This window comes from Microtus ochrogaster, linkage group LG5 (genome assembly GCF_000317375.1).
Source record: "Microtus ochrogaster isolate Prairie Vole_2 linkage group LG5, MicOch1.0, whole genome shotgun sequence".
In the NCBI taxonomy this organism is placed as follows: Eukaryota; Metazoa; Chordata; class Mammalia; order Rodentia; family Cricetidae; genus Microtus; species Microtus ochrogaster.
In genome coordinates, this window is record NC_022031.1 from 12188053 (window position 1) to 12200850 (window position 12798).

The 12798-nt window shown below is 43.3% G+C and overlaps 1 protein-coding gene across 1 annotated transcript in view; it reads right to left on the minus strand.

Annotated features, from left to right (window-relative positions):
- Positions 1-523: 523 nt before the first annotated feature.
- Positions 524-12798, minus strand: part of Kcnb2 (potassium voltage-gated channel subfamily B member 2) — a 439988-nt gene continuing 427713 nt past the window's right edge. Inside the window, exon 3 of the mRNA XM_013351787.2 lies at positions 524-7781. Within this exon, the coding sequence (XP_013207241.2) occupies positions 5637-7781 (2145 nt within the window). The 3' untranslated portion in view covers positions 524-5636. The remainder of the gene's footprint in view (positions 7782-12798) is intronic.

Genomic DNA, 12798 nt, shown 5'->3' on the forward strand with positions numbered 1-12798 from the left:
AGAGATGCTCGGGAAAGTTCTGTTATGTTCCAACAGTTAGCTGGAATTGTTGATAATAAGAGATATCTTAGCCGGGTGGTAGTGGTGCACGCCTTTAATCCCAGCACTTGGGAGGCAGAGGCAGGCGGATCTCTGTGAGTTCAAGGCCAGCCTGGACTACAAGAGCTAGTTCCAGGACAGGAACCAAAAGCTACAGAGAAACCCTGTCTCGAAAATAAAAAAAAATAAAAAAATAAAAAAATAAGAGATATCTTCTTGAGGAAAGGAAGTAAAGGATTCTATTCTTCATGTATCTCCTAAGCATCCAAATTTCATAATATATATTTGTATAAGTACATTTATGCAGGTGTATACAACAAATTAAGAATACACTAATACATTTTTATTATACCTCTCTCTCTCTAATATATATATATAATATAAAATGTCTTTTAAATTTATAATTAGGAAAGAAGTACAGTATCACTGGGTACACACCCAAAAATATCAAACAAATGATATATATATATATATATTATGCTTTTAGACTTACTAAGGAAGGTAATGCTCAAATTCCAGAACTCAAGCTTAGCGCGCTACTATCTCCTGTGTAGGGACTCCTGTGCGTACCACTATGTCTGGCTGCTGCTGCTGCTGCTGCTGCTGCTCATTGTCCTCCTCTTCCTGTTCTTTCTCCTCATCCACCCCGCCCTTTGGTGCAGGGTCTTACTAGATTATCCAGGCTAATCTGAAGTTCACTATGTCATCACAGCTGTGCTTAAACTCTGAACCTGTCCGTCTCAACCTCCCAAGTGCTAGAAGAAAGGCACATGCCACCAAACCCCTTTCTCTTTTCTCTTATGTGTTTTCTTTTATTTCCTTTTTTAAAAAAATTTTTATGTTACTTTGAGGAGGACATTGCAATTGCAAAATAACTAATATACTTTCAAATCTTCATGGACATAGTGATTAAATTCTTTGAGTCAAGCCAAGGGGCGTTTGAACGTTGACTTTTAAATTTTAGGGATTTAGAGGATTAAGTAGAGAATAATGTTATATTCCTGTAGCATTGCCAAGAGACTGCAGGAAGAAAAGCACTAAAATGCTCCATTTTAAAATTTATCCATAAATGTAAAAATTTTAAATCCTTTCCCACTAGTATTAAATTTTGCTCTAGTTACTTTTGACAGACTATTATTAGCTATTTTGATGAGAAATATATCTAATTAAAAAGTCATTTCTTTTTCTTTTTGGTACTGGTGTTGGAACCCAGGGCCCCATGCAGGTGAGTGCTCTATCACAGAGGTACATTCCCAACCATAAAGCATTATTTTTTAACTTACCGGACAACAAAGATGGTTTGTGACCTCCCTCAATCAGATCAACAATTTGTCATTTCCACTACAAAAACTAAACATGAATCAAACGTAATTATAAATTTGGCTTTATACAATTCATCTATTTCTTAGGAAAATGGTTCTTTGGGAAAGTAATGTAATTTATTTATGTTCTATAGTTCTATGATGAGAGCACTGGGTGATGTTTTTCAGCCTGATAGTTGACCTTTTGGCAGTAACCCCAAGTATATCTTCACCTTTGTATGGGTGATGTAGCCAAAAGCTGCAGGAAGATCCACAAGGCTGAGAGTTGTGCTCTCCTCAGGCTAATGTGAACGGCATGGAAGAGGAAGAGTTCACCTAGAATCATCTGAAGGAGTACACAGCAAAACAGTGACTAAGTCCAATAAATGCTGTGCTTTGCTTTCCATTGGAGGTAATTTCAGTGCTGTCTGATTTTGGTTAGGAAGATCAAGTGGCTTTTTGCGACCATCTGCCTCATGTGTACGTCATATCTCATTGCAAACAATGGGGCTTTCTCCTTAGCTAAGGGACATGTGTAACATGGCCAGAATTCCCAACTGACAAATATAATGCCCAGCGTGGTTCCTAACGATTCTCAGGGCCTTATTACCTCTCTGACTTTCCTGCTCTTGAAAATCCCTTCATGTCATCAATATGGTTCCTGTTTATTTACATAATCTTAAGCATTGATAGAAGCAACTGGTTGGTATCTTTCTAGTGGGATACTGGGGTGCCAGACTGAAAGTCAGCTGATGTTCTTGAGGTCAGGGTCCACCACTTACCAGTGACCTGTGCGGAACTGGACAAAGAACAAGCTTCTCTTGTCCTTTACTGGTAATTCTGAAGGCTGTTGAGAAGGAACTGTGAAATAGTCTACATTCCTAAGCCATTTTTCCCCCCTATCTTTCTAATTTCAAGAGAAAATAAATTGTTACATTTTCATGGCCAGCTTGAGAGTAAGAATATTAACAAGAGAAAACAGGAACAGACACTGGGCACATAGTCACCATCAGATCTAATCTTATCATGAGAGTGCTTGATCACATCTTGTTTCAGAGCAGCTGATTGTGTCGGACTGAGGGACTTTGTAGTGAAATGTTTAGAGAATAATTAAGTCAGTTTCAGGGACCCACTCCGTATATGTATGGACCTACATATATAACGCATTTCTTCCTTTCTTTCTTTTCTTTTGTCTTCTGCAGTGGTGGGGAATAAAGAGGGTATCGTGCATGCCAGGCAGGCACTTTACCACTGATCTCCATCCCAACACTCAATGCAGGTTTATTTCTATGCTCTTATCTTTGAGATAAAAACATCTTGTGGCAATTTGTGCTGGTTAAGAAAGCCAGCAGAAAGAGCTTCGCTATTTGAGGGATCACGCTATTTTGAGACCATTCAAATAGTCTCTTTCATTGGCACATTTGTTCCTCGTCACTGAGCTAGCTAGTGGTAAAACTCTTGGAAGCACAACCTTCCGGGAGGTTTCCATTCAGGCAGGCCTTCTTACACTTGGGTGGCATTTTCCAAGGGATACAAAAGAGGTATTTGAAATCGTAAGACTGTTAGTTTTACTGTTGATTAATAATATAAAACAGCATTTAAAAAATACTGAAACAGATATATCATGGAATAAGTTGCAGCATGGACATGAACTTTAATGTAGAACATAAAAGACCTCAGAAGAACTCTGCACTTGATAGGTAGATCCAGGTCTTTCCAGACAGACACGGTCTCCTCTGAGTTAGGCGCCCTTTGCTGAAGTGTAGAAGGGCTTCCCAGGTGTATTCTGGGAGATTCCTTCGTGTGAAATAGCAAAGTCAAAGATCTCCCGGAGGGAACTTTTCTTTTGTTTCTCCCAGCTGAAGACTTCTGGTTCAGAGGAATTAAGAAAACTCGAGGGATGAGACTTCCAAGGGATGAGTTTTTAAAAAAATTCATTGAGACTTAAAACCAAAACAGACAGAGATCTTCCTATGAACCCTTTAGGATGACAGGAAAAGACTCTGTAGGAAAACAGCAGAGACTTTTAGGCCGGGTAAGGGTCCTGATCTTAAGCAGATGGAACAGGGTTCTCAGTAGAAACCCTGACAGACACATGGAGAGTCGGACACTGGCCATATGGCAGGGCAATGAGTTCACTTATGAAGCCAGATGAAGAAAAAAAACAAACAGATTCATCGATAGGAGCCATTAGAAAAGAACTGCTTCATGAGGCTGTATGAAGAAGACGATCTTTGTAGCTTGTTTGCTGTTCATCTAACAATAGATATACCTGCTTGACTTTGAAAAACTATATATAGAAAATTCAGATACTCTAGATTTACAAAAACTGATCCACATGTAGTCCTTAGACACGAAAAGAAGTATGCATAATAAAAATATCATTGAATAATGACTATACACTCTTAAAGGTTATGTTTTGAAACAAACATGAAAACCATTAAGAAATTCTAAACACAGTGGGATCAAAGAAATGTTTTAAATTAGTTTTGACATCAGGTCTGCCTGGATGTTAACAAAAATCAAAACTCGTTTTCTTATCTGAGATTTAATGACCAGAAGCTATTAATTTAGAAATATTAAAGACTTATATTAGATTTTAAATATTTGGGCTATTTTTTTCCTGAATGGTTTTCGTTTTAAAAAAGAACAAAATTTAGAGTTTTTTTCCTTAAACAATAAGCTTTGTCTTTAGTTTGTCCTGCTAGCCTCCCCAATTCCCTGACCTGTATGCATGCATAAGCACACATGAGCACACATGCACAGAATGCATTTTGCTGAGGCAAGATCTGCACATTGCCAGAAAATAAGAAATCATTGATTTGAAATCTTAACGGGACCTAGAAATAATTTGGTTTTTGTTTTTATTTGGGTACAGGTGATATCAGCAGAGATTGTAGAGTTATTCTGGACACTGCATGGCTGGCAGTTGCTTCTCAGGAACTAGAACCTTTTGATTTCCACAAAGCAAGGTGAGTGTCCAGTGCCTTTGCATCCAATGTGCTCCGCAGGAAAATGCCAGAAATGACTTTTAGCAAGGAAAGTCCTGACCTTTTCTAGCGAGTTCTGGGGCGGGAAACCTGAGAGAGCCTGTCTAGTTGCAGCAATTACTGAGAGTGCTCTAGCAAGCCTGCAAGAACAACATCCTTCTGTGACTGGTAGTGTCAGCCTAGACCTGTATCCTATACTGATGAGTATTTAGTGGTCCATTTCCAGACCTGGGCTCCTACATGATGACTCGTTTTGGGGCCAGCTCTACTTTTAGTTTGTCAAGAGTCATTTTATGGAATTTCCATTTTCATAAATCTTAACTTGTATGTTAGAGGAAAACACAGCCATGTTTGCAGTGCCAAAAGAAGTTTTTAAATTTGTTTTAAAGATGATTAAATCCCAAATGTGTAATATCAATTTGAATTTTTTAAAAATTTTATGATAGAATCTTCTATCCATTTTGAGGTTTATAAAAACTGAATTTCTGTAATAGTCTGTGACCTGGTATATAGTTTATAGCTAAATTGTTCAAGCTTAAATTCCAAATACTTAATATCTGGTCATTAAATCTTACTACTTTTCATGGTTTATACTTAACAACACAGATGCAACAACTAAGCAAAAGCAAAACGGAAAAAAAATGCCCTCTGAATTTTATTCCAAATAAATTAAAATACATATAAACATATCCTCTGAATTATCTCCCAAATAAATAAAAATACTGTATTCCTTTAAACAAACATAAGAGCTTTATAATCCAAAGCAAGATGCACAAAGTGTGTTAAGAAGAGTTCGCAGATTTGCAACAGGAAGTCTGGACAGCTTCTTCAGGCGGTGGCTGGGAAGGAAATACCTGCCTCTCAGAAACTTGTGTCCCTACGCTCTTGACACTTTTGCATCCAGGCCTATTTACATAGTTATGCATTTTGCAAGCTCAAAGCACCTTACGCCCCATAAGCATGGACACATGCAACGGCATTTCATCCTTTCATGTGCACGCCCTAAAATTCATGGTCATGTAAAAGTTAGAGCCGGGAAATCTGCCTACAGCTCCAAATGAAAGGATCAAAAATGTCAGACATCGCAGAGCGCTGGTTATTGGCTCGCTGTACTGGACTCGGTCCTGTTTGTTACAAAATGCAGTCTTGACTCTTTATTTAAACAGTACTTAAACTAAGCTGTTCATGCCATGCAAAAATAACACTTTATGCACTGTTTTTTTTAGGCGAGGGGTTTCCCATATTCTAGTTCATGGCATTACTAATCGCATTAGAAACAAGTTTTTTTTATTGCTTTTATAACTAGTCACATGCTGGTCTCACGAGTGGGACAGTAACCCGTGTCTCCAGGGTTGGAATGAATTTCTGGGGCAAACAAGTGGTTCTCCATCTTGTACCCTTCTTGACTACTGTCCTTTTTGACTTCACCCACAGCCTGGTAATTGTCTTGCCTACAGTTGTGGTCTGTGTTCAGAGGGGAGGAGGAGCCCACACAGCCCTCTTCTCTTAATGGGTCTCTGGCATCACCAGGCTCATTTGCTAAGCAGTTGGGACTGGAATCTGTTTGCTTGTCTGGTCTTGACCTTTGGAGGTCCAAGAAGTCTTCGTCTTCTCCAGTGTCTATCTCAGTGAAGCTTCTCCTTTCTCTAGGAGAGAAAGTAAACAGTTTTTGCTTGGGAAACCGGGGGGATAGCCCTTTGGAAGGTCCCTGACAGTGTGCGGAAGCATCAGCACCCAGCAAGGGTCTCTCTCCCTGGGCCAGGGATTCTTCTAGAAGGATAGTACTGATGTGCTGAGGGGTCGTGAGTGGAAAGTCAGCTGTGGTTACTGGCAGTGGCCTGGCTGTGCTGGGTGGGGTCTGGGGTGCACTGCCTCTGTTTTCCTGAAAGTTCACTTTGAGGGACCTGGACTTGAGGGGGTTGCTCCCTTTCAGCGAGCTCTTAGGGCTGTCGGTGGCACTGTCAGATTGCAAAGGACCATGTGATGTCCCAGCATCGAGGTTCACAGTTATGTCAATCGGGGCATAATCCAGTGTGGCCTCCCTGGCAGCGTGCCCCTTATCTCTGCTTAGTGTTAGAAATGGAAGCGCCCTGACTCTTTGGTGCTCCTCTGTCCCTGGGAGGTCAGTGGGGAATTTCATCTGCAAGTGAGAGGCAGAGGGGGGTGGCAGGGGCGACCTCTCAGTCTCAGTGAAATCGGTGGCACAGCTGGTGAAGCTGTCGATGCTGGAGGTGCTCTTCATGTCCACGATGACCTCGGTCTGTGCCACAGCCAGCTGCTCCTGTGGGCAGACCACCTCTTCCATTTCTATCTCCTCCTCGTATGCAGATGGCCTCTCGGGCTGTTCTTGGCAGTCCGGGTTTGGGTGGCAATGAGGCTGTGTCTTGGTGATTTCATTGTATAGCATCTCCAGCTTCTGGGCACTCAGATGCTGTGGGCTGGAGGAAGAAGTGTTGTTCAGCTGTTCGTGGGAGTCTTTTTGGCTAACCTCCTGGTACTTATTCTCATAGGACTTATTGGAGCTTGTTTCCGACAGAGCCTTCCTGGCCCACTTCCACCGGCTGGGAGACAGGTGATTATCATCCACGGAGTCCTTGGTATTGGCCGACTCTCCAGCCTTCTCCACCGCCACGTCTATCAGTTCCATACTTCGAGCAAAGGCATCCTTTAAGTTCATGGAAACAATGCTGCCATTCCTTTTGGCTCTTTCAAGAGCCTCTCTCCTTTTAATAGCCTTCTCCTGGCGTTTTTGCTCCTTGTAGAACTCAGAGAAATTATTTACAATGATGGGTATAGGAAGGGCAATAACGAGGACTCCTGCAATACAGCAGAGGCCACCCACAATTTTCCCTAACAGTGTTTTAGGGTAAATGTCACCATAGCCCACAGTGGTCATGGTGATGGTGGCCCACCAAAATGATGCAGGGATACTGGTGAATTTGGTAGCATCTTCATCTTTCTCAGCAAAAAACACCAAGCTGGAAAATATCATTATCCCCATAGCTAGAAATAATATTAATAAGCCCAGCTCATTGTAACTCCGTCTGAGGGTGAAGCCCAGAGACTGCAGTCCAGTCGAGTGTCTGGCGAGTTTCAGGATCCGGAGGATGCGCATGATTCGGAAGATCTGGACCACACGTCTCACGTTCTGGAACTGCAGCACACTTTTGTTGGACTCGGTGAGAAAGATGGTGACATAATACGGTAAGATGGCCAGCAGGTCAATGACATTCAGTGGGCCTTTGAAGAATTTCCATTTGTTTGGTGAGGACAGGAATCGTAAAAGGTACTCCATGGTAAACCAAGCAATGCACACAGCCTCGACGTGTGCCAGCTTGCGGTTGTCACTGGGCTGTCCAAACTCGTCGTTTTCCTGCAGCTCCGGGAGTGTGTTGAGAGACAGAGCGATGGTGGAGAGCACAATGAACAGGATAGACACGATGGCCAGGATCTGGAAAGGAGAAGGAGGCCACATTAGCAAATCCTCTTTGTTTCCCTGGCAACCACACATGCAATGGTGGTTCTCGAAATGATAGAGAATGATCTTACTACTCCAGAAAGGCTTTATGAAGGTCACTTTACAGCCCAGAGTTCTCTAGGAATACAAATTCTTTGAGTTAATGTTGCCCAACAGCCGCAGGCACATTTAGATTTTAGCAATATGACAAAACCCGAGTCCTCCCTACTTGCCGCTGTCTGAGGCACATTTGTGTGGGCTACCACCATTTGGAGGAAGACTCCATCTAGTTGGCACACCTTCTTGGAGGTAACAACTGAACTTTGCTTTTTTAACCACCTGGTTTGTATTCGCTTCAGTGAATTCTCTTACATGCTACATAAGCTTGATAGAGAATCTCAAAGCTTTATCCTGCAGGTAGGCACACTAATGCAGACCCCAAATGGGAAGAGGAGAGGCCAGGCAGTACTCCTTGTAAGAACAAATACTTCTCATGTGGTCAGCATTGACTTGAGAAGCAATTCAGGAAAGCCTTTGTCTGGAATGTAGATTTTTGGCTAATATTACTTGGGGGAAGCAGATCATGAGCTAACTTCCTTCAGGAAGATAGTTTCATGAAGACGCTGAAGAACAGTCAGATGTTATTACAGGACAGACAGATGACCCAGTCTGATTAAAGGGCAGCAGAAAGGCAAGAAGGAGGACAGCATCAGGAACAAGTGAGAAGAGGGTACAGTGACTAAGTTTTGGAGTCTGAAGTCCAACCTCTGACATTGGCTATGCCAATTACTCTGGGACCTTGGCCAGATTGTTTAACCTTCCTGGGTCTTGGCTTACCAATATGTGGAATGCTTGCAGCAGTCATAGCTACTTCATGGTTTCTGTAACAATTGTATAGTATGCGGACATTGCTAAGAAGATGAAAGAGATCCAGGATTTCAGTGTAGAGACACAAAGGTCAGGAAAGGGAATGTGGGAAATCTGAATCCATACAAAATATAGAAAATGCAAAGGGGAATTTCCTGGTTCTAACTCAGGATTCTGGATTTATGGTGATATATAGAGAAGATTGAAGTTAGAGAGCAATGTAGGGTGTCCCTCTTTGCTTAGAAGACTGTGCATTTCGAGCACACAGCTCTTGGAGCAGGAAATTCTCTTTGCCTAGTTTGGGCAGACTTGGTTTGGCCTGACCTTTATTTATGACTTTGCATGAATAAAAGTCCAGCATGAAGAAGTAATCCCCTGATGTCCTCTAAACTTGGCAGCTGTTATTAGTAACAATTTTTTACCTAGCTGTGAGAAAAATAACCAGATAGGGACTGTTTTACATAGAGGCCCAGCATCTAATTGACATTTCAAAGCGCCATGATTAAAGGTCTTGAGGCCATAGCTTATTAGATTGTAAAAACTTAGTTTGTGTTAGGTCTTCTGAGTTCTTTCTCCCCTCTCTCTTTGTACCCAGGTATACGTGTGTGTGTGTGTGTGTGTGTGTGTGTGTGTGTATGGAGGTGTTCATTTGCTAAAGTGTGCGTAGTTGTCAGAGGACAACCTTAGGTGTCCATCCTCACCTTCTGCCTTTCTTGAGATGTGTTGTTGTTTTTCTGCTGTGTGCACTAGACCATGTGGCTGAGAGATTCTGGGAGCCTCTGGTCTCTGCTGCCCATTTCCCTGTAGGAGTGCTGGGATGGCAGATGCTTGGGTTGCACACCCAGCTTCACGTGGCTTCTGTGAACTTCTGAGAACTCGGTCCTCATGCTGGTATGCCAAATGCTCCTACCCACTGAGCCATCTCCCTAGCCCGCATTTTCTTTCCTTTATCTATGCAAAGTCCTCTACGTTGAGTTATTCTCTTTCCTCTTCCTTACTCTTATGCTTCATTTATATCTTTTATTGTTTCTCTTCCTGTTCTTCTAGCTCCCATTTTTCCTCTTCACTTGTTATAAAGAAAACCATAAGAGCATAAGGCATTTCAGAATGTCTTATGGATACTAAGTAGCTATGTGGATCTTCAACTCCAAAACTGCTACTCTGTTAGTAGGGTTTTGCTTTCCCCTAGAATCAGGCTATGTATTGTTTCTTGAGTGTGCTTCAGAATTTCCTATTGAAAAGGTGGAGCAGTTGGCCTGGAGATATGGCTCAGTGGTTAAGGACACTTCTGTTCTTGCCCAGGACCCGAGTTTAGTTCCCAGCTCTCATGGCAGGTGAGTTCACACCTGTCTATAACTACAGTTCCTGTTCCTACTTTAGGTGATCTGACACTCCCATGTGGTTTCTGTGGGAACCCCCACTCCACAGATACACACATGTGCACAAATGAAAATAAATACAGAGGGATGGGTGACGCCAAGGAAACAGTGTCTTCCAACGACAGCAGGACTGACTCACACATGATCTCACAGAGACTGTAGCAGCGTGCATGGGGCCTGCATAGGTTCAAGCCATGTGGGGGTCCCAGAACTGAGAAGGGGAACTGGACATGAGCTCCCATTTCTAATCAAGAAGCTATCTCCAAATGGACAACGATTTGCAAATGAATAATAACCCGTCGCACAGGGTTGATAAGCCGCACTTAAGGGCCGCCCCATACCCAGCAGTAAGTGGCCAGCACAGCATGAACTCCTTGGTGGTTTTCTAGATTTTTTTTTCTGGTCTCATATTGGTTTGCTTGGCAAGTTTCACCCCACTGGAATTTTGTTTGTATACTATTATTTCCAGTTTTGCGTTTTTATGTTTAGATGTGTTTCTAGTATCTTTTTTTTTTGTTTTTTTTTCTGGTTTGTTTGCTTATTTGTTTTCTAAAGAGAGAGAAAGAAGGGGTGGAGTTGGACAGATGGGGGTGGTGAGGAGGAAGAGATGAGGAAGGGGAAACTGTGATCAAAATATACCGTATGAATTTTCAACATAATTAATTGCATTAAATATATATATGGAGAGCCAGTGAATTCCAATAGGACCAGTTGTTTTCATCTACCTTAAGAGACTTATAGAGTATTTTTTTTCTTCTAAAGACAGGATCCTAGTGTGTAGCAGAGGCTGGCCTTGAATTCACTGTATAGCCCAGGCTGGCTTCATACTTCTGAATTTCCTGCCTCTGATTCCAACAGGCATGTGCCATGGCATCCAGCTCTGGACATTTTAATATTGGGATTTCTTCTATCATTCTTGTATAGATATCCATATGCTAGATTTTCCACACTGAATCTCTTCCCATGTGCCAGCCAAGGATCTCATACATGCTAGGCATGTATTGTACCAGCCCAGGATCTCACATGTGCTAGCCATTGTTAGGCTGGGAGCCGGACGAGTCCCCACAGGCTAACCCACAAGGAGCTCTCCACATACACCAGCTTCGTGGACACAACCGGGCAAAGATTGGCAGGTTAATTTCACTCATATGCCTACCCATAAAACTTTGTTGTCTCTTAATACTTGTGGATGCTTTTACAGGATGGATAGAAGTGTTTCCAGTCTCCAGGGAAACAGCAGATGTGATGGCTCAGACTCATGGAGCTCGTGTCAGAAGCTTTCAACATCTCCTGGACAATGGGATTCGTCAAACAACAACCTACCAAGCTCTCCACTGAACTAAGGTTATCTTGGCCCTCGCCTCAGGGCCACCCCATGTTCCCCTACAGGCCTGAGCCCTTTTAAACTGCTTTATGGCAGGCCCTTTCTCCTTAACCATCACCTCCCAGTCCAAACTCCTTCACTGGCGGGGTACCTACCCTACCTCTCCCTTTTAAGGTCCCTTCTCCGTTCACACTCTGACAGTTGTCTCCCTGTCTCCACACCAGGGGACCCTAATGCCCCTAAGCCTCCCCCGCTCTCCCCAGGGGACAGAGTACTCCTTACACAGTTAACTTCTAGGTCTCTCGAGCCTCCATGGACAGGACCTCACATGGTAATCTTCACCACCCCCTCGGCTGCCAAGCTCTTATGACATCCATGCTGGTACCATCTCTCCAGGCTCAAGCGGGCACCTACTCAGGACACTTGGTCTGTCCAGCAGACAGGAACTTCTACCTTCTGGTTTTCCAGGATGCCGCAATGAAGGGCCTATCTGCTCCTCATTCTGACACACTCATCTTTATCTAACATTTTTCCCCAGACACCTGCCTTCTGATCTCCCCCAAGGAACAGATGCCTGCCTTCTCCAGGATGACAGTTCATGGGATGCCTTTCCAGCCACACCTCTCGCTAAATGCGGACACCTGGCTCTCCCCTTCCCCCACGCCGCCCTGTGCCCACAGGAAGTAGCCAGATTTGAGTCTATGCCCTTTTTCCAAAGAGAGCCTAAGTGTTTGTCATAATTACCATTCCAATTCTCTGTCACCCCTATAACCAAAGAGTCTGGAATGTTAGGCTGGGAGCCTAGGTCCCAGTCCCTGGCATCTATCTCAGCCCCCAGACCTGGTCTGGACTTCAAATCCCAGCAGGCCAGTCAGGGTACTCCCCGTGGGGTCAGGACCACTCCCCAGGGTACTTAAGCAATCCCCCAAAAGAAGAGCACGTGGTCCCCCTTTCTTCCTCCTGGGGGTCGCGTTCCTGCGGCTTCCCGGTTTCCCCCTCGGGGCCACCCGAGAGCGCAGATCTCCCATTAAACCTGGATATTTCTTAATTCGGCTTGTTTTGATTTGGCTTGATTGGGAATTTTTGCGTCGTCAGAGAGCTCGGTTAGGAAATATTCCTAACAGCCATGTGCTGTACCAGTCCAGGAGCTCACCCGTTCTTGGCATGTGCTGGACCAGCCCAGGATCTCACCCGTGCTTGGCGGGTGTTGTACCATGAATCACACCCTTAGACGCCATCTTCCAACCTTTTGACAAAGCATAGTAGGTCTTCAGTTTTCTTTGACTTCACAGAGTTAGAATTGTAAGCCATTTTATTTTTTAACCCCAAAATGATGTGTAATATTAATCTAGTCTATTGTCTAGATGCTTGCCACCTGATGAAGATGGCTCCATTTAACACTTGGAAAGTTAGCAGACACTTGAATGGCTTCAAGTACATT